Source organism: Chelon labrosus, assembly GCF_963514085.1.
Source record: "Chelon labrosus genome assembly, chromosome: 9".
NCBI classification, from domain to species: domain Eukaryota; kingdom Metazoa; phylum Chordata; class Actinopteri; order Mugiliformes; family Mugilidae; genus Chelon; species Chelon labrosus.
In genome coordinates, this window is record NC_140359.1 from 15,767,715 (window position 1) to 15,788,947 (window position 21,233).

At 45.2% G+C, this 21,233-nt stretch overlaps 2 protein-coding genes across 2 annotated transcripts; both read right to left on the minus strand.

Annotated features, from left to right (window-relative positions):
• Nucleotides 1–215: 215 nt before the first annotated feature.
• Nucleotides 216–6,825, minus strand: pik3ip1 (phosphoinositide-3-kinase interacting protein 1). Its single transcript, XM_084550908.1, has 6 exons — nt 6,431–6,825; nt 6,163–6,291; nt 5,572–5,688; nt 3,608–3,796; nt 3,377–3,455; nt 216–1,593 (listed from the first exon to the last, which is right to left on the minus strand). Exons 1-6 carry the CDS (start codon nt 6,540–6,542, stop codon nt 1,377–1,379), a joined length of 843 nt encoding a protein of 280 aa, XP_084407034.1. The 5' UTR covers nt 6,543–6,825; the 3' UTR covers nt 216–1,376.
• Nucleotides 6,826–7,861: 1,036 nt separating this feature from the next.
• LOC311492591 (tRNA (32-2'-O)-methyltransferase regulator THADA) lies at nt 7,862–19,853 on the minus strand. Its single transcript, XM_084550907.1, has 24 exons — nt 19,654–19,853; nt 19,354–19,499; nt 19,180–19,264; nt 18,966–19,102; nt 18,264–18,461; nt 17,446–18,175; nt 17,187–17,339; nt 16,946–17,055; nt 16,711–16,871; nt 16,460–16,629; nt 16,218–16,382; nt 15,984–16,135; nt 15,674–15,814; nt 15,484–15,588; nt 15,176–15,376; nt 14,923–15,073; nt 14,394–14,646; nt 13,621–13,857; nt 13,294–13,498; nt 12,296–12,484; nt 11,506–11,765; nt 11,269–11,412; nt 10,913–11,179; nt 7,862–10,823 (listed from the first exon to the last, which is right to left on the minus strand). Exons 1-24 carry the CDS (start codon nt 19,727–19,729, stop codon nt 10,376–10,378), a joined length of 4,884 nt encoding a protein of 1,627 aa, XP_084407033.1. The 5' UTR covers nt 19,730–19,853; the 3' UTR covers nt 7,862–10,375.
• Between the last annotated feature and the right edge of the window lie 1,380 nt (nt 19,854–21,233).

Here is a 21,233-nt window from a genome sequence, read left to right on the forward strand (position 1 = left end):
ATGATTACAGCCAGCGCACAGACACTTTAAATAATGGAGCAGCAGCAATCAAAGATTACCAGTGACGTGGATCTGTCAGTTACCACAAAACAAGATCTGGAGTGACTGAACGGTAAATGGAGACGTAACAGTGCATCGCATGTAACTAACTAAAATCTTCTGGGTACGATGGTTTCTATTGGCAGGCAGTTTTTTTTTTCTTTTTAAGAAATGTATTTTTCAATGAATAGTTGTTAAGATGCAAAAAAAAAAAAAAAAACATCCCCTGACTGACAAACATATAATGAGTAACCATGCGTTCATGTTTTTTTTGTTTTTTTTAGTTTCATACAAACTAAATTTGTTTCTATTTGACTCCATTCCCGTCTCTACTCAGAAGCATCCAACGTGTAACAAATGTCTGAATCTAATCTAGGCACCGGGCTTCTTCAGCACGTCTTCAACACACACCGTCTGCATCTGCTCAGTGTTGTGGCAGTGCTATTTTGTCCTGAGGACTAACTACTGTCTCTCATGCATCGCGAGAGCTCTCTGCATTATTCCTGTCACTCCTTAACCTGTGGAAGAGAAGGGCAAGTCTTCTTTCGCGTCCTTCAATACCTTTAAACTGAATTGGCCTCCGCGAAGAGACAAACAAATACATTCAGAAGTATCATGCTAAGGCAATAACGGGTTTGGGAGGCCTTCCCTTGTCTTTCATGTTTCACCCCAAGCTCTCTCATCCTGTCTCAGAGGAGGATGACTATTTTAAGACACGCGCCCGTGTCACCAGTGTGTCTCCAAGACAAAGCCGTCTTTGTACATACACGCCTCTGGTCCGCGTTACCCTCGGCACAGCCAGTGGGTCGATACAAATCAAAATTTACCACATATTCAACACAGAATCACACCTCGTGTGAAAAACAAAAGGTTATGAACAATTCCCATCCCATCCCAAACACCATTTCTTCACAAAGAATCGGTTTCATCACACGTTATTATAAACACTGACTAGTCGAGATCCGTTTGGCAAGATATATTTGTGCTGTTATTCGAGGGGACAGCCTGCGATCTTATTTTCTCTGCTATAAAAAGTATCAAATGTGGATATTTTCATTAACAACGGATCCAGCTTAACGCTTACTAGTTGTTCAATGTGTGTCAGCTTATTCTTGTTTGTGCCTCACGTGCTAAAAAAGGAGGGACACAACGGGCACAGCATTCAGTTCAAGTCTTTGGAGACAACACCGCTCCCCTACTCCTTTAAAACGAAGCTTACTTAGAGAAGTGGAAAGGAGGAACGGGAACATGGGAGTGTTTTGGTCCACAAAACAAAAACAAAAAATACAGAAAAAAGAATATCACGACCCTCCTGTTTCGGGGGACTACGCATCTGCTCATGCTCCGGGGGTCCCGGCTTGCTGGCCCATGAGGGGGTCCGCGCCCTCCGTGCCCTCCTGGACGGGGGTGGTCTCGTGCTCCGCGGTGATTTCGATGGTGTTCTCGTCTACGAGCTCGCAGGTGGGATTGGAGAACGCTGACAGCGGCAGGGTGATCCTCTGCATCTCGCGCTCGTACACTCGCTGCTCGTGCTGCTTCTTCAAGTCCCGACCCCTGAACACAAACACGGATTCATCGCGATGTTAAAAATCTAGAGGCAGGCTTCGACGTGTTAAATCTGCTGATTTTTATATTGACATTTGAAAGTAACACTGATAGGACACTGATTTGAGCAAAGTTGCGCAACCACCCGCAGGAGCATTTCCAACCACCTGGCAAATTTAAGTCCAACATTCACTTTCTGTTTAGCTCTTAGCTGATAACTGTGTTGTTCAGTACCACCATGAAAGTAGTGATGCGATAGGTCTGATTATAGCTTCTTTAGTTATTCCCGAGCCAAACACCAATCACTGTCCTATCTTCTTGCTATTATAATGCACATATCCATCTCGTAAATGATACCACTGTATGCACTGTACAATTTCTGGACGCCACCCAGGCTAACCATTCATCATTGGGGCGTCAGATAACGTCCAGTGCGCAGATAACAGCGCCTGGTCTGCAGCAAAGACGAGGAACAGATGGCGATAGGGAACAGAGAGCTGACGAGCTGCCGAGGAGTTTTATCTACTCCAAGGCAACATGTTGACGGGAAGCAGCGCGACGCAGGTTTCTACTGATCCGGAGCCAAAACAAGCCAATGCACACGATTCAAAGGAAACCTCCTATCTGCATCCTTGAGCCCGGCATACTGTACTGTGCGACTGCCTCCGAGCGCTCTGTGTCACCACACTGTGTGGGTAACTTCGGTTTCGAGTGTTATCTGGGATCTCTCAACTCCTCTTCTCGAGTTATTTCTTTCCCAGAATTAGAAACCTGTTTCATAACTCTCTGCTGGCTCCAGGCGGACACTTAAAGAGAAAGATAGGAGAGCCGTATTGATTTTCTCATCCCGCTGACAAGAAAGAGGGCAATCACATTCCACAAAGTGTCACCCTGTACATTTGAATAATAACTTCACAAAGAGTTGTGAAAAGCCCAAGTGCACCGACTGCTCGAGCTAACTGAAGCAGTGCATTCTTCCAAGCATGTGCCCCCCCACACCACAGGGCCTCTGGGTTTTGCAGGGTGCTATTTGAAGAAGTTCAGGAGCCTGCAACGAACCAGTCTTCACAGTATTCATTCGTATTGCGGGATTCGTAAGGTAGTGGGGTACAGCGACTCCTATCACATTGCTGAAGGTGATGTCACTGAATGCTGAGGGCAGGTATTAGCCCTGTGACATAACATGCTTCTCCTCCTTATTAAATAATCACCTCCTAAATATAGGCAGGGGCACCGCTAATCAGATATGACAGCCCAACAAAGGCCTGCGAGGGCAATTTGTGCTGCGCCAAAGGGACTCAGAGTCCCCTCTTCCCGAGCACCGGGGCCATCGTCTTGTTTACTGCGTAACTGTGAGGAATGCGCAGGCGTCTCCCTCCTACGCGCTCCCTTCTCTTCGGCAGATATAAAGTTTGGGCGCTCGAAATAGACTGCAGGCATTTCACGTCGTTGCCATGTTCATCCTCGTGCTCTGTTGTCATTAAAATGGCTGCATTACATCCAAGCGGAACAACAGGGGACATCAGTTGGGAATGTGAACAACAGCTGATGTCTTACACTCAAGAGACATGCATGCTAGCGTGTGAACTAATCAGCCCCGGCATTTCTCCCGTGTGTCTTAAAGCCATCAACAACGCTACATGAGCCGTGACGCAGGTCTGAAGCATCTCGTTTTAGTTTTGTGTCTTCTACCGTGCACTAAATATGTTAATGAGATTCATGAAACAAACTAAAAGCCTCTGAAAAGACAGAACAAAAAGGCGGCTCGTTCATCCAGTGACCGATGACTGACCTCTTATAGAAGTATCCAAGTGTGATGCCGACTCCCAGAATGATTATAATTGCCATCATGATGATGCCGAGGACATAGCCTGAGGAGCAGAAGAACAAGAGGTGTCAAACACTGGAGATCCAAACACAGCACAGTGATATTTACTTCCTGCAGCAACGCATCACTTACAACTGAGACTAGTTCAAACTGAAACATCGTTGCGTTTTCAGAATAACAATGAGCACAACACACCAAGAGTGCCGAGGTCCTTCTTCTTCTTAGGCCCCGTGCGAACTCGCTGGCTGATTCCCATCACCGGCTGCACAGCAGCAACTTCCCCCTGAGAAGAGCCCGACTTGGCCGTCTGAAAGCTCTCCGTGGAGGGAGTGCTTCCCGGCGGGTTGAGCGATTCGGCTTTTTCTGGCACAGCAGAAGCTTGCTCTGAAGACAAAATTGAATTACACCTTAGTTAAGACTGTTGTGCTACTATCAGAGGGAGCCAAATCGTATCACAGCAAAATAGGCAAGTGGGACACCAGTAATTGGCTTTTTTAGCCATAAAAAGCCGAGAACAGTCACAAGATCACTCTATTTTTTAATTTCTCTGAAAGCGCAGCATGCTCCCTTCATATCGGTCACCATCTCTACAAAGTCCTATCACACAGGCGAGGTGAAATAAAGAATATACCCCAGTCTAGTACATTTGTAAAGTTAAAGAAACTCTCTATAACATGGGATCTCTCTCTTAAATATCTCAGAGTGCACCAGAACTATTTTGTATATGTTTCAAACCACTGACCGTGGCCGCTTTATGGCTGTAAATTTTTATGTTAAGTACCTTGATTTGTCAATTATTGAATTTGTTCTAGCCAGAAATGTTGTGTATGCCCATTGATTACCAGAAGATTACCTTTACCACAACACATGTGGATATCACAGTGTAATATTACATCCAGTGTGCCATGATAGGGTTTCATGTAACTCACTTTCCTTTAATCCCATTACAGCTGGCCCATATCACTCTGTAAGCCTTTATATTTATATGTAAAGGACTTATCTTTATCTGCATTCATGTTTTTTAGAGTTTCGGAAAAGTTTGTTTATTGCTCACTGTGTGGAGACACTTAAAAATACATTCAAAATGTTCTCTCGTTGACTAGAGGTGCATCCATCATATGGACGGTGTGGTTTCCAATTACTGCTGGTCCAATGACATTACCACTGACGCAAAACCTTGCTGGACGGCAGGACCCGAGTGCTGAGACCGCTCTCTTGAATTTGTTGGAATGTAAATCACTCAGAGCCCTGGCACAACCGTGCTCTTTTTTTCTTTTTCTTTTTCTTTTTTTTCCTTTTTTTTTTTACAAGTACGTAAACAAGTTGCGTGTGCTCAACTCTTTTTCAGGAGGAGACAGCACGGTTCAGCTGCACACGTCAACATCTACGCTTCGGATCTGTTTTTTTCCCCCCATTTCCTCCTCGCAAGTTGTTTATGAACTCTGCCTGAGTTAAAGGGCCTGAAGTTATGATCCGAGTCAGCCAATTAGCTGCTGTCACTGAGGAAAGAGTTCCTCTGCGCCAATGAGCTGTGTGTTGGGCGTGGTGAACAGCTTACCACAAAACTAAACTTGCCAGTGCAAGGCATGCGTATGCAGGGCTTTGTTGTTGTGACTTTTGTGGGCCTCGAATCAAGAAAAAGACAAAGGGTACAAACACACAAGACTAGTCGACGCTGACCGACTGACCCACTACAGCCTAATGCTCTTAGCAGGGAAAAGTAATCCATCTCCAGTATATCTTCCATATACAGATATTACACAGATCCATTTAATTGTTTCTATTAATCATTTTATCCTGTTTTTATCTGATCTTTGACAACTTTTCTTGATATATAGGTAAATTTGGTACTTTCTTTTCCTGATGTTTATTACATTTCCTGTTGCTGCCATGTCAGCGGTTTGGATAAAGCCTCTTGCGGTTTATTTTTGGCAAATACACCAAAAGCAAACTTTGTTTTCAGTTTACAACTTGGTTCTGTCTTACTTGTGTTGCCTAATGAGAACATTTGCATACCTAAATAAATTTCTCCAAGTTTTTTTTCCCCCTGTGCTGACTGCTAAAATAACGGATGTTTTACAGGGGAAGGGAAATCGCAGTGTATGAATAATGTAGTCCGAAGAATGCAGCTATTTTGGAGCGGTGCGACGTTTACCAACCTTTGCACGTCTCGATAGTGCAGAATTGTCTCTGGATTGTTTCATCGGGGCCAACAATGTAGCACCAAGGCCTCTCAGCGGCGTCCGGGTTTCGGCAGTAATTGTGATCTCCAACACCTACAAGGAGAACCAGCACAAGTGTGTTTACTGACGCCGTGTGGAAATACAGACCTGTCTCTATGTGTCTCCAGCCCCTCTGTGTGGGTAAACCACTGGATTAATTAATCATTAACACTACTTCATCACACCACAATGAACAGGCTGAACAGGCTGCCAAGAGCACAAACAAAGGAAACAGCAGCTGCTCTATGAAAGAAGCCTTTTAACAACATAAGCAGCGATACCAAACCTGAAGGTGGGCTGTAAATTCCTGTATTTATTGCTGTTTCTGTTTAGTTACTTAAGTCCTGAACAATCCTCCATCATTTCACTGTGTATTAATATCTCAGCAAAGAAGTTAACAACTTGTTTGTTAATCTGCTGTGCCCATCAACATCTGGGACACTTTAAACCTTTAAGTCTCCACTTGCACAACACAAGAGAAGATGAGCCTCCATTTAAATTTAAACGCATTAACACTCATTTGTTTACCTGTCTGTGAATCAGGGTGGACGTTAACATCGTAGTCTCTAGTGGTATTCGTCCAGTCCAAGCAGGTCAGACCTGAGGAGGAGCTGCGTTGTTCCCCCCTGTAGTCCTCGCCACTGGATCTCACGCAGTCTGAGAATAACAACACGGTGAACGCAACGCACATCAACACACTGTGCAATCAAAAGGAAGAAAACGATGAAACTATCCTTAAACATGTACCTGGAAGCAAATCAAATTGTTTTTTTTTAACATTCAGTAATCATTTTACCTGTTTGATCCCCATTTGATGCACTGCTCTCCACAATGGCCACGCTCACGAAAATAACGTGCAGAGAGAAGAACATCTTGCAGAGCTGACGGGCTGAGTTGATCGACACCATTGTGCGCTTTTCCTCTAACAAAACCACAAATGTATGAACAAAATGTTTTGTTTGTTAAAAAAAAAATAAATGGAGGAAGAGCCTGTGCCCAACGTGCATGAGACACACTGCTCCTCTCGCTGGAGTCCCAGCCCTTGTTTTTGTCAGAGAGGAGCTCAGCTTTCTTCGTAAACAGCCTTCGATGGAGGAGGAGCTGTCCTTTGCCTCAAGGTCCTAAAGCCTCACCAGGTTCTTCTCTGTCTGTCTGTCTGTCTGTCTGTGTGTCTGTCTGTCTCTCTCACACACACTCATGAAAGAACCTCAGCTGAAAACGTCAGTGCCTGCAGCCTTGAAAGATGCAAGCCTGCAAACTCAAGGATGTTCATTCACTTCTGTTTATAATAAGAAGGGAACAAGATAATCACGGCAACTTCAGTAATCTTTCAGATTCTTTTGCTTTTCCTTCCAAGATTACACTTTCTGCCCCTAAATAGCTTCTTTCCACTTTCATTTTCAAATGCCCTGAGTCATTGCTTTCTCTTTATAAACCCAACTGCAGGATCTTATCTGGCTCTGAGTTGCCGGAGGCATCCGTCCAAACCCAGTCTTCCTGTTTCCCAGGCCCCCCTCTCCTCTCCTCTCCTCTCTGGGAGGCCTGTTTTTCCGCTGGCTTTACTCAGAAGTAGACTCTGCAGAGGGTGATAAAAGACAGCTGCCAATGGTGTTTGCCCCCGGTCGGGCCCGAGCTGTGTGCTCAAAGCAAAGGGGGCCCTGTGTCTTTGTTGGAGGACTTGTAAAGAGGGCGGCCAGCACGCGTGACTCAGTCGGTGTTCACTAAGCCACTTTTCAAACAGATGCTGCTCACCCAGTTTTCAGGCAAACACCAGAGCAAACACACAACATCTGTGAGGGACGCTCTGCCTCAAACTGGGCTTTCAGGGTCTGGTCAAAACTATTTAGTTATTTTAACATCCAGTACTATCTCATAGATATGTCTACAGGTACAAAATATGACCTCTTCTCAATCTGCTTAATGTTTCTCCTATAACTTTTTAAGGGGAGCTGAAATCTAATGGTAAGAAGTCAAATTTGGGAAATATTGTAAGTGAAACATTGAGACTTTTTGTCAGGAGTGTAATTGATCTGATATAGGAATATATTTATATATTTATTTACACTTTCCACTGTACTTGCCAATTCTTCATTAGGTACACTAGTGAAAACAAATGCATTCTAATACAACAGCCCTGCACTGAGGCATCATGAAAGTTATGTGAAAGCATTCATTTAACATAACTGAGAGCAGTTGGTTCATTTTGTGGGTTTTTACTAATGCTGTATTCTACTGTGTTGCACTGTCACGTGTTTCTGTTATTTCTGACAAACGTTTCAGTCAGTGGGCTAGGCTAAATAACAGACATAGTTTTGTGTTTTAATTCAATCCAGTTTAACAGCACCACCAACTACATCCTCCATAGTGATCATACAGTTGAATTACCACCTGTCTTACACTGTTTCAACATGAAGTGGGATTTATTTTACCGGAGGGCATTCGTTTTCACTAGTGTATCTGATATTTGTATATTCATTCACATAATTGAAATAGTCTACTGTTTAAGTGAGCAGTGTTTGTAGAGAGTAATGACATGAAAAACATTTTTGCAGAACAACCTCTGTAGTTGCTTTTATTGCATTTACTATAGTTACATAAATGCACAGTTAAAATGACAAATTTTATTTTACAAAGAATGCCACTCATTATTTCATTTGTAGGACATTATTGACATGTTTTAACCATAAGACTGAGGATCTGATTTCTACTTGTAATACAACAGTGGAAAAGAAGAAACCCTACTTTCACGCTCCAAATGGTGCACATAAAGTAAGTCTGTATTCATGTAAGGACACACCCCATAAAAGTGGCTGGACCTACTTGGCCATGTTCCCTGTTGCCATAGTTAATCATTTAATTAGCAGGACGCAGGCTACAGACTCAGCACTCTCAGACACAATGGCGAAGGCTTTAACGAAGCCAGATGGTCATTTTCCTGTTATGAACACACTTTGCTTTCAGGATATTCACAGGCCTGCTCACCTTACACTCGCTCAGACTTAGTTTTGAAGACAGAAGCAGAAAACATTGAAACGCGGTCGTTAAAATTACGCCTTCGTTTTCAGGTATGTTTAAAAGCAACATTTTTAAGAACTCACAAGTTTTGCCCAACTTTCATTATCTAGCATCAGCTTGTTTTGCATCGTGTTCTCAACAAGAACCACACGTGGTTTCCTTTGAGGCACTTGTTAATCTCACAGAGCTGTTAACACCAGGTGTGGATTTTGGGTCATAGGAAACACATTGCATAAGGTCCGTGTATGAATCATTAATACCTGCTTCTTGTCATAGAGGTTGCATAATCTAGATGTTGAAAAGCCGAGCACTTCATGCATACGCAGTGCAGGTACGTATTGAGGTACATTGCAGGTAGCTGGTAAACTGAAATTCTATGAAACATCCATATACACCGATCAGGCATAACATTATGACCACCTTCCTAATATTGTGTAGGTCTCCCTTATGCCTCCAAAACAGTTGTGACTCATCAGACAATCTGAGGGTGTCCTGTGGTGTCTGGTAACAAAATGTTGTCAGTGGGGGCCTTTGGGTCCTATGGGTTGAGGGGAGGGGCCTCTGTGGATCATCCCACAGATACTTGATCAGTTTGGGATCTAGTGAATTTGGAGGCCAGGTCAACACCTTGTGCCGTTTTTTCCTGTTTTTTGAGTTGTTCCGAAACCGTTGTTGTGTGTGTGTCTGTGTCAGGCTGCATCCTGGTGGGGATGGCTGCTGCCATCAAGAAGCGTCATGGCTATGGGGTCTGGGTGCCTGGTCTGGTCTAGGTGGGTGGTACATGTCTAAGTAACATCCACATGAATGCCAGGTCCAAAAGCTTCCTAGCAGCACATTGAATTGTCACAAGATGGTCAATGTTATTTACATCTCCCGTCAGTGGTCATAATGTTGCGGCCGATTGGCGTATATTTAATAAGTAGCCTGACATGGCCATTGATAGCATGTACAATCTCTTTCATGCCAGTGTTTGTCTAATACTGAAAGCCACCCATCTGAAACACAAGCAGTGGGCTATCTGATGATGTCAGACTGGTCTAGTGTGTGGGCTGTTGCGGGGCAACCACCAGCTCTCTATCCGATCCAGTCAATCATCGTCAGCTCTCATGTGGTTGGTAAATGGACACTTATCCTTATCCAGGCAGAAGGCCTCTAATGGAACATTAAACCATACACTATACTCCCCTGCTGGCTACCAAGCAGCCAATTTCTCCAGATGCGGTTTGCATTACATCACTGCATCAGTCTGAGCCTCGCTGCTGTTAGTGCTGAGGCTCAGAACAACTGCAGACAGGATCACTAAGCTTGAAGTGATGGTGATCAGAAAGACGGACTCTTCTGGTGACTGAAATTCTGCATAAAAAAATTTATTCTAAAAATTATTAATGCTACAAACTCTTATTTAAAGGAATACCAGGCCTCTGGATCATTTAAGGAGCAGCTGTTCTTATGTGCAAATGCCCCCCAATGCCTACAGGATCCCTTTCCTGTGCAGCAAATGAAATGATGACGAACACAAGCAACTGCAGCCACTGAGCACTTACATAACTTAGTCAGCTTCCCCAAATCCTGGCGTACTGCAGCATCAGCAGTTTTAATACTCATTCAAGACGAAGGCCTCGCACGCATACGTCATAAGCATTCTTAAAATATCTACAGGTTATTTTATCCTGGTACACAGCAGCCAAAGGCCTTTGGTCACTGAAAAAAAACCTCCACTGTTCTGTCATGGTGGCAGCCCTCCAGTCACAGCAGCTGTTAAAGCAGAGGGAAAGTGGACACCGTTCTGACCGAGCAGACTACAGACTTCCCGTAAACTCATGTGCATGGATAAAGCATCACAGAGGTGAGGTATACTATCAGATGTTTTCAGCAGTCGGAGGAGAAAGGCCGCCCTGGTGAACAGGCCACACAGGGTGCAGTGGAAACGGGGGTCCATGAGAAGAGCCAGCCAAGTCGGGGTCAGTGTACCTGGCTGAATCTCTTTGCATACTGCTAGGTCTTCTAGCACCTGCGCAGCATTCTTCTCTGCCCACAAATTCAGGCTCTCCGCCAGAGCAGAGGATTCAGAGTATTTTTCAGCCATCTGCAGCAGATACGGCAGCACATGTGCAGACATCACAGAGGGTTCTGCAAACACATTGGCCTCGTCCTGCTCATACAGACTGGAAAGCCTAAACGAAAGAGTAATGACGACAGTTAAGAAAAGCTCCTATAAGGTTATTGTTTGTACAATTATCTGGATTCATAAGAGGTGACGTACCCCTCTTCTGAAGCCTCTCTCAGCACAGATTTGAGGTCAGACTGAGGCAGGTGACACAGAAGCACCTCCAACGTTCCTGGAGTATCCCAGCATTCCTCCAGGAGCAGGTCCAGGAGCAGCGGCAGAGCCTGGTTGACCTGCATGCAGTAGACGCTCCTCTGGCTTCCTCCCCTTCTTACGTGGTGGAGATTAGAGGTAAAACAGGCCGCTTTCATCCTCACCTGCTGGCTTTGGTCCTGCAGCAAGTAAAGGGCTGTGTTGATCAACCTAAAAGAGAAAGATTTAAACTTTTTAATATACACTGACAACACTGTGTCATTATAATTAGAAACAACATGACTGGACGTCCTTCACACCTGATCGTGACAGCAGGGAGGGTACTGTGAACTCCAGCTACACACAGAGCTTCAGCACATGCCATCCTGAGCACCTCGGAGACGTCCGGAGCCCGCTGGCATTCCAAGATGCCGCACCACCGCTGCAACATGGATACCTTTAGACTGATGGGCAAGAGAGAAGAAGAAAGTCAGAAATGAGGAAGGAAATGTTTCAGAATGGGACTCAATAAAAAAAATAAAAAAAAGTGTGAAAACCTGGACTCAGGCCACTGGTAAAGCAGCAGGCTGGCAGCAAACAGAGCCTGGGACAGGAACTCTGGCCCGCCCCTCTGTTCCTCGAGGTCCCTAAACAGCAAATCCAGACATTCTGGCAGAACTGGCTCCTCCAGTGGGGCCACGTGTGGAAGATGTTGGGGTAAAGGAGAATCACCTCCAGCCATCACTTCTGCTAGGGCTGCAAGGTAGATCCTGCGGTACTCCACACTGTGACTCAGCAACGCCTCCCTCAAGTTTGACTAGACATAGAGAGCATTATGGTCTTTTCACCTACTCAAACGATCAGTTCTTTAATAAATGACTAGGCCACATAAACGGTATAGTCATTATCTTTACTAACTGTCAATGGATACGCAGAATCTTATCAAGCTTGCTCTAGTGAGAGTCCATTAAACACTAAACAGTGAATACACAGGAAGGTACAGTCGGGTGCTCTGGAGATAATGCAACATGTCAGACAGTTTATATTAATCACCTATGTGTACTTTAACACAGCGATAAATTAAAAGGACACATATCCTCGGCATGGCTGCACTTAACTCTCCTTGTTTATAGACTATAATAGTTTAAAGACACACCCTTTATTATATAGGGGAAAAAAAGATCTCCAGACAGATTTCAGCCTCAAATGGGATTATATTATAAGCCTATCTTCAGCTCCAAAGTTTCCTCTCATTGTGTCGCAAAGAGGTTCTTAAGACTGAAACTGCTAGACTGGTTTTTGGAAAGGCCGTTCTCTTTGTCCTCTAGGAAGTGGATCATATTTTACCTGCAACACCCTCTGGATCGCTTCTCTCAAGCCAGCCTGCTCCAAACCTCGCCCGTCCTGCGTCCACGTGACCAGCGAGAGCCTCAGATCAGGGCTAAATGCTGAGAAGTTGTCCCAGACTTTATGTGCCCACTTAAGATTGGCACATAGAAAGTGGATGGCTTGTTGATGGAAGGATGACAACCCAACCTGTAGAGAGGAGGAGAAAGAACTCATTTCTAAGGACACGGCTAAAAGCCCCTGGAAGGCTGTTCTCTAAATCGTCTTCATATTATGATTGACCGGGGCTTACATGCCCGACATATAACACATGGGTGGTTTTCTGATTTCCTTGTAAAGTTTCATATTACCTAACAATACAATTTCCCTCTGATCCATAGAGTTGTATTTTGATACAGCATTATGAATTATGAATTAGACCACCGTGGCTGTGACCACAGCACTGAGTGAGCGCACCCTCGGCTGTGGCTTGCTCAAGTGCACGTCTGTGTCCTCGCTGCTTGCAGAACTAGTTAATGCAGTTGGTAGATACATCAATCAGGCATAACATTATGTCTCCCTTGTGCCTCCAAAACAGTGACTCATCAGAGAATGGACATGGGCCTTCTGAGGATGTCCTGTAGTGTCTGGGAACAGGATGTTGTTAGTGGAGGCCTTTGGGTTCTGTGGGTTGAGGGGCAGGTCCTCTGTGGATCAGGCTTTTGTCCAGTGCATCCCACAGATACTTGATCATTTTGGGATCTATTTTGGAGGCCAGGTCAACACCTTGTGCTGTTTTTCATGTTTTTTGAGGTTGCATCCTGCTGGGGATGGCTGCTGCCATCAAGGAGTGTCATTGCTATGGGGTGGGGGTGTCTGGTCTGGTCTAGGTGGGTGGTACAAGTTCATCCACATGAATGCCAGGTCCAAAAAGCTTCCCAGCAGAACATGTATGTCAATATGCCTGCTCGGTGTATTTATACTATCAATAAAAGCCTATAACGTCCCCTGTCACATACCTGGAGCCCCTGCTGGGGTGTCTGGAGGTCATGCATGAGTATGTCACTGAGCTGTGACAGGTAGGTCTCGCAGCAGAGGCTCTTTATAGAGTGGACCACTCCGAGGTAGGCTGCTCTCACTAGGGGGCATCGCTGAGCTCCAGTCACCAGCCACAGTGAGTCGCACACCCTGCTCAGCACCTCACGCAGGTCATTCGAAGGGCCACTGTGAATGGAAACGCAGCGGGATTTCAAAGCCCGCCCGGTGTCTGCTGACGTGAACCGGGCATTTTCCCGGGGCGCCCGAAAGCGTGTGATGAATGAATAAACAGCTCTTTCAAGCCTCACCTGTCGACGCAGAGAGCCCTTTCCAGAACAGCTTTGATCTGCAGCAGCTGTCCGTGGAGCTGGTTGTGACAGCGGCACTCCTGTGGACTTGGCAGTTGAGTCGTGAGTTTGATGAGGATGTTCATGTACTCTGAAGGGGGAGTCATGGCAACCAGAGCCTTAGAAGCCATCACCCTCACACTGTAAATAGGACTGGCAGCCAGCTGCAGTAAAGGAGGTAGGAAGTTCGACAAAGTTCTGGTAGAGGAAAAACACAGAGGAAAACAAATAAAATTCAGTATGGCAGTTTATAAATAAATAAAAAACACTCGGGTCCTTATCAGCTGTAAATGAACAGTTCAACATTTTGGTAAATATGCCCATTTTTAATTTTAAGAGGATAAAGGCAACAAGAAGCTGTGTAGCTTACTGGGATAAAGACTGAGCAGATGTAACAAAATCCAGGTGCCAGCATCTTTGGAGCTCACTGAATGCCACATTACACCTTGAGCTTTAGTTAGTACAAAATAACAGGAAATGGCTTTTCTCTGAGCTATGTGCTGGACCATTTCTTGGCTGGGATCAATCGGATATTTGGTTAAGCTAGGTGTTTTTCCCAGCTTCCAGTACTTATCCCAAGAAATCTGGAAGCTGGCTCACTTTTGGCAAGAAAGGCACATGTGCATATTTCCCAAAAATGTCAACAAAAAACTCTTCTTTAAACCAGCTGTCTTCAGATTTTGACCATTTTAACTCTAATGAAATTGTCTGAGGAATAAATAAACAGCAACTACTCTGTCGAATCTTGGACACCAGGCTGGAGTTGGGCTAACAGTGTGAGGATGGGATAGAGCGAGGGTTGGAGGTGCAGCTTGGCCTCGTTGGGTGGCCCGCCGAGGTCCTGTGCTGCCCCCCTCAGCTCGGCCAGTAGGAATGGTTGGAGCGCAGGATAGTGGAAGAAGAAGGCGGGAGGGGACATGGCGTGCTGGGTGGGGCCAGCCTCTTCACTGCTTGACCTCTGGCCAAGCATCCGGGAGCACAAAGAACCTGGATGGAGAGTTTAATTACTGTAGTGTTGAGAGTATAAATCAAAAATAATACCACTTTTCAGAAACTAATTAGGTAATATTTTAATCTTTTCAATCAGGGTTTAAACAAAAACGAACAAAATTCACTGTACTTAAAATTAAATTGATTAATGCAGTGCAATTAGAATACTGTCAGCTTGAGTTTTCTGACATGTTAACAATAGCGAAAGCAAGACTAGTCTCTTGCCATTACAAACAAAAACAAAGTGAAGTTATAAATGTATCAGTGTCTTACTGTAAAGTTGCAGAGCCGCATTCCTCATGGCCCAGCAGGGAGAGCTGAGCAGGGTGAGTGACAAGATGGCGACAGCAGGCGCAAACTGGAGGACAGCTACTCCCAAACTTGCGCCCCGCACTAACGCCTGTAGAGTGTGAACCGCACACACCTGTAATGGAAAGGACAACAAAATCATGTGACCACGTCTATACCTTTTGTGGTTTAAAGTGACCAACATCCTCATTTTTGTTGCTGGGTCTGACTGACACACCTGTGGTAGGTCCAGTGTTTGGTCCCAGTCCTCATTTAGAGGGCTTTTGGCTGTCTCCAGCAAGGTTTGCATGCTGTGGGCCAACAGTGGTCTCGCTTTGCTGGCCTCCTCTGCTGACAGGACACACAGGATCAGCATAGGCAAGCCTGCAGCCCGCCGGGTCACAGACGTAGAGCGAAGGCACTGCACTACTTGCAGTCCCTATGAAAAGATAGAAGAGGGGGAAACGTCTATAAGCTAGAGGTCACGGATCACCTTTCATTAAAGGCTATGAGCATGTATCATTACTCACTTGTATCATTACTCACTTGTTTTAGCATTTGGGCTGGGATATCCCTTAGCTCTGGATCACTGCTGCTCAAAAGAGAGGCGCAGAACTTTGTGAAGCCAACGCAGCATCCCTCCACTGCCCCCTAGTGTGGAAGAGTACATCTTTCAGCAAGAGACGTGGAGAGTTGAAGAGAGATTCAAAACTCTAAACGGATTTGGAAAACTTACCCAGTGGCGGCATTTGAGAAGAATATTCTTGAATATTTTTGACGCTTTCATTAGATCCTGCTTTGTTAGAAGGCACTTGTTGCTTTCTTTGGATTCTGTGAGAATTATCTCCACCAGAGAACCTAAAAATATTCCTATTTCCTATTAAGAAAACATAGAGAAATATTGAGAAACGTGCACACAAATGTATTCAGCTTAGATGTCAGGCTTTGCCGTCTTCTCAAATACTGAGATACCACTTCTACATGGTATTTATACAGCACATCTCTACTGACTAAAGCGTTTCACAGTCCGAGTGAGGCAGTTTTACCTTCAGAGAGACCCAGCAGCAGGTGAGAACAAGGCTGTGCTCTTCAGACAGGAGGACACACTCCTCTCCATCCGCTTGGCCACCTGCGCTTGACGCGTGGGATATCAGAGAGCTGATCGCATTTCCCATGTCACAAAAAGAAGGCGGGGCATCTAAAAAAAAAAAGGAGGGAGCTGTGTCATTAAAAATAAAACTTATATTAATTAGGTTTGCTTCTACAGATTGCTCCATTACCCTTTTCAGTGGCACAAGCATCCTGGCCTCCATACAGAACGCCGAGAAGCAGCAGAGAGATATTCTCCAGCAGGCCAAGGATATCAGTCTTTAGACTGCAGTCGAGTGCGTCAGAGACATTGTTGGACGTCTCAAGCAAACACTTCTGAAGTGCACTTAGCATCCCTGCAACAACAATCATGACAGGATTTACAGAGCTGTATAAAAAACAATGATGAACGCCTGTAAATCTTTAGCCTCACCATGAATAGGCTTGGTTCTGGCAGCGAGCATCATGTCTGCCTTGGCTGTCAGATAGTGCTCTTCTAGCTCCTTCACCAGGACTCTGACCATGCCGGAGGCCTTTAGGTGACTTACACTGTCGACAGTAATGTTACGGTTCGGCCTGCAATCCTCATGATGTTCTTGTGATCTACAGAGAGGACAACCGATAGCCGTTAATTCTTCTCATGTAAAACAGATATAGTTAGAGCAAGTACGAGATGAGGCTTACTTCTGAAGGAGGACCTTCATCATCAGTGCTCCCATCTGAGCCTCCTGCACCCGGGGGCTGCACACAAGCAGCTTGGCTCTCGTGTGCAGCACTTCAGCGACGTCATCGGGGAAACTGCGTGGGAAAAATCTCAACAAACACCCAGCTGAGAGCTCCCGAATCTGAAAAAAACAACAACATTATCTTCAACTTCAATCAACTTGAACGATATCAGTGAAACACGAGGAAGCTCTACCTCATTTGTGGAATCCTCCAAACAGCTGATAAGGACCAGCTGTTTTGTCCTGCAGAAGAAATCCCACTGTCCTCTTTGTCTGGCACAGTTAATAAGAGACCCCATGTTTGCTGCAAAAATGATTTAGTTAGCCACAGTAAAAGCCTAAACACACGATGACATTATGCAGGTCTTCAACATAGAACTAAACCCTGGCACCACATAATATAAACTTTTCCAGTCGCTGGTTATCCAAACTGACCCGGAGGCTGTCCCTTCTTTTTGTCAGGGCTCCAGGTGTCTGTGCAGGTCTCCAGCACTGCAGAGAGCAACAGCAACGCAGTCTTCTTTCTCTGATAACTGTGCCCCGGTGCCAGACAGCTGTATGGAAGTTGACTCAACCATTCCACAAACCCTGTAGACAGAAAGCATTTTGCACGACTGAATAATATTTAATAATTAATTCATGATTAGCCCTCTGTGCAGAGCTGACAGGTATTTCCAGCTGTCTAGTTTCTCACCTATTCCCTGCTCCAACAAATCTTGGGTCTTCTCAGAGTGGGTTTCACCTCCTTTCTTTTTGCTCTTCTGTGCTTTGACATATGCCAAGCAGCCATCTCTGATACGGACAAGAAACCTCCTGACTCCAGCCTGAAAATGCTGGCGGAACGGCGAGGACTCACAGTTCAGGTTCTGAGGGATAAACGTCCTCATGATCGCCATCTCCTCTGCGGATGGGGTGTCCTTGGTCTTTGGGCAGCAGCAGAGCAGACTGAGAGCAGCAAGACGGACTTTGTCATCTGCAGATCCTAGAGCTAGCTGGAGGGTTTTGACAGTGGAACTACCCTGAAGAGCCCACGGCGAGCAGCCAGTCACGGCTCGATATGAGCTCAGGATGCAAGCCCAGGCGTGGAGGTGGCCTGGAGCGTACGGGTCCAGAGAGGCCAGCAGGTGGTGCACGGCAGACGGGAAAACCTGAAAGGTGCAGGGTAACAAGTGTGCTGAGCTGTTGTTCTGCAGAAGAGTCACGTCAGACGTGAGAGCCGCGTGAAGGACGGGCTGCCAATGTCTCGCCCAGTGATTGGCCAGATCCACTTCGGTGCGCGGAGCGGTCGTTTGGGAGACATCACACAGCTCTCGCCTCTGCTGCTGGATCAGACTTTTGTAAAGCTCAGACCCACACGGTGACAAGTGATTGTTCGACAAGCACTTCAGGAGATGACTGGGTATTTCTGCATATTGATCCAGTAACTGATTGATCAAAGAAAAAAAGACAGAAATCAGAATCACCGAGTTGAATAATGATTATGTTAGACATTATGAACCCTTAAATCCTCACCGAGTCGGCATCCAAATATGGCAGCAGTGCGCAAAGGCGATGATATTTGGCTCTGGCTTCCCAGGGTAGTGTCATTATTCGCTGCAGCAGGGTAAAATAAAAAGTCTTCTTTGTGTCACCAAACTGCTCACAGTCCTTCTTATAGAGGTCCAGCAGAAGAGAAAAGGCACTGCGCGCAAATTCTGACACCCCTTCCACCTGCCAAAGCACAGTAAGACAGATTAACAACCCAGGCCTTGTCTATCTGAGAAGAACACAACATCTATAATTTAATTAAATTATATTTTACATGACTTTTCCAGAACACTTGGAAAACGCTTTAATAGTATGTCTGTTACAGTAGGTGGCCTGACAACATTAGTCGGACACATTCTTCACATTTAACGCTTCAGTTGCACGTGCTCGGTCTGAGTCATGTGCAAGCTCTTTTGTGCATGAACTAATATTGGGTGCTTGGATACTTCTGCGTCACAGCCATTTTGGGGCACTATGTGTTAAAATGCTTTATCTCACATAAAGGTGTTTCAGATTGTGATGCTGACAAACTCAAATTAAAGCAGAGATTAATGTAATGGATGCAGTAACCATTATTGTTTTAAACTAAATTCTCTGTATCTGTTTCTGAAGCAAACTCCACAGTAAATTTGAGTGGGCACGTATTTCAAAAGGTATATTTCTTCATAATGCCGTTTATTGACTTACAGGACTTTCTGCATTGGTCCAGATCACGTGCATGAGCTGCTGCTGCAGGCCGCTGTTGTCAGGCAGAAGCCGAACGCCCGTCACCTTCCAGAGATCAGCCAGGCATTCTTTTGCCTTCTTCAGCCACAGTGTTAACACTGCAACACCACGTCACGTTGGAACAGGATACACCACAGTTTGAACACGTGAGCAAACAAACCTGAACTTTACTCACCTTCGAAAGCAAAGCAGTGGCAATCCAGCTTCTCCTCGCACAGAGCATAGACCAGAGGAAACAAACCTCTCAGCAGCAAACATGTCTGAAAAGAAAGCAACGTGGATTCGGTATTGAAGGCAGACACAAACAAAAGTACGTCATGATTTTGGCGTGAGCTTTGAGTAGATTTACTTCTGTGGCATCAGGGTGTGAACTGAGCAAGATGTGAGGGCGACAGCAGGTCAGGAGGCCCCTGCTCACAGCCAGTCTGTCCACTCCATCCTTCCCTGCAGGGTTGCACTGTACCTGAAGAACACCAACAGTCAGCAGCCAGGGCTCTGAGAAATAACAGGAATCACAGCTCTTCCGTCAGGAGCCTCTAGGTATTCACACTCAGTTGTAGAATGTGTAGCATATATCAATACGGCACAATAACTGTTACATCTACTTATTCTTGCTCACATAGCTCATGCTATTTGTTGTGTTACATACCTGACTGAGAGACCTGCAGAAGACTCCAGGCTGCAGCTCCTCCAGCTAAACTCTGTGAGGATGTGTTAATCAGCATGGCCACAGCGGTGCCCGCCAAAAGACAAGTATCTCTGTTGCAGCACTGCAAGTCAGGACACACCGACTGATGAGACGAAACTGATATTACAACAGATACTCTGTTTTTTTTTTAACGAGTGAGTCTGAGTTCATGCCTGTCCAAGTATAATGTCCATGAGAGCCTGCAGGATCTTCTGCACTGCTGTGCTGCTGTGACCTTTCTCCCACACCAGAGGAGCCACCTCAGTGGACAACAGCTGAAATATCTGCAAACACACCTGGAGAGATTGCAGTCCTCAGGTCAGTAACAAAGACCATGCAACGAATTCACGATGCACACTGCTCTACATGTACCTTCACAGTGATGTAACACAGTGGTCCATCTCTCAGGGATTCTTGTTGCACTACAACAGGGACTAACTCAGACATCTTATTCAGCAAGGACATGTGTGATTCCCTGCACACCTCACGACCGATGGAGCTGTCTTCCAGGAACATACAGACTAAAAATGGTTAGAGAAAAAAAAAAAAAAGTTAATAAAACCCTAGATATGAATTTTACATATTAAAGTAATGCATTGCGTTTAGCCAGCCCTGACCTTTTTGTAAATCCCCAAAAGCCAACATCTGAAAAGTAGAAGAAGTAAAAATGATCTTGATTGCCTTCATGACTGTATATAACAAACACAAGAGATGCAAGAGCTCTGTACCTGGTCGCTGTGGACTATGGAGTGAAAACAGTGGAGGGTTTCTTTAAATACCAGCTGGTGGTCCACCTTTGCCAAATGCTGCAACATCTGTTATGCAAATACAAAGTGCCAATGAGATTCAATTTAGACTTTAAGTACAGTGAACAGATGTAGTGTGGGGCTGACCTGGTCCACTTTGCGACAGGCTGTGGAGATGTTGACCATCTGCAGCTGCAGGGACAGGAGGAGTTTGACCAGAAGCAGTAGATGGTTACCCTCTAAATCTCGGAGCTGCTCCTCTGAAATGTGTCTGAGAAGCTGGAAGGCTTCCTCTAAACAGCGCTCCTTGCATCTTTTGACACCACTCCTGTTCATCCAAGCATAATGATTCACCACACCGTATTAAACATGCGACAAATGCAGTCTTTAAAAAACAATGGTAAGGATAGTGAAGTTGAAGTTAGACACCAACCTGGAGGATTCAGACAGTTTATCAATAAACCGCCCGAGTGTTTGTCTGACATGTTCAGGAGCTTGATCCTCGCTGATCACACAGCCTTGCAGACTGGTCACCAGATGTTCAAACGTCAACATTGTTTCACTAAGGCCACAGAACAAACGTTTAATGTTATCAGACACATTGACAGCACGTTGGGGTTGCTGCTTGGTCACGTGACAGATATTTTTCTTCTACTATCTTAAATCCGGCGCTCATCGTAGAAAAACGGCGACATGCTGCCACCTGGAGGCTAGTGCCTGCACACCCTGTCCAAACTAAACAGAATTTTATTATCAATGTATAGTCACGTTTTTATTTTTGTTTTTTCTCTGTAA

What these genes read in the sequence shown, in the direction of transcription:
- pik3ip1 (XM_084550908.1), bottom strand. Translation starts at nt 6,542, where the DNA reads ATGGTGTCGATCAACTCAGCCCGTCAGCTCTGCAAGATGTTCTTCTCT. An exon ending in CACTATCGAGACGTGCAAAG is followed by an intron (nt 3,797 to 5,571) that starts GTTGGTAAACGT and finishes TTTTGTCTTCAG; the next exon opens with AGCAAGCTTCTGCTGTGCCA. An exon ending in CTTGGATACTTCTATAAGAG is followed by an intron (nt 1,594 to 3,376) that starts GTCAGTCATCGG and finishes GTTTGTGTTCAG; the next exon opens with GGGTCGGGACTTGAAGAAGC.
- LOC311492591 (XM_084550907.1), bottom strand. Translation starts at nt 19,729, where the DNA reads ATGCTGATTAACACATCCTCACAGAGTTTAGCTGGAGGAGCTGCAGCC. An exon ending in CCACTGCTTTGCTTTCGAAG is followed by an intron (nt 19,103 to 19,179) that starts GTGAGTAAAGTT and finishes GTGGTGTTGCAG; the next exon opens with TGTTAACACTGTGGCTGAAG. An exon ending in GCTGCTGGGTCTCTCTGAAG is followed by an intron (nt 15,815 to 15,983) that starts GTAAAACTGCCT and finishes TTTTCTTAATAG; the next exon opens with GAAATAGGAATATTTTTAGG.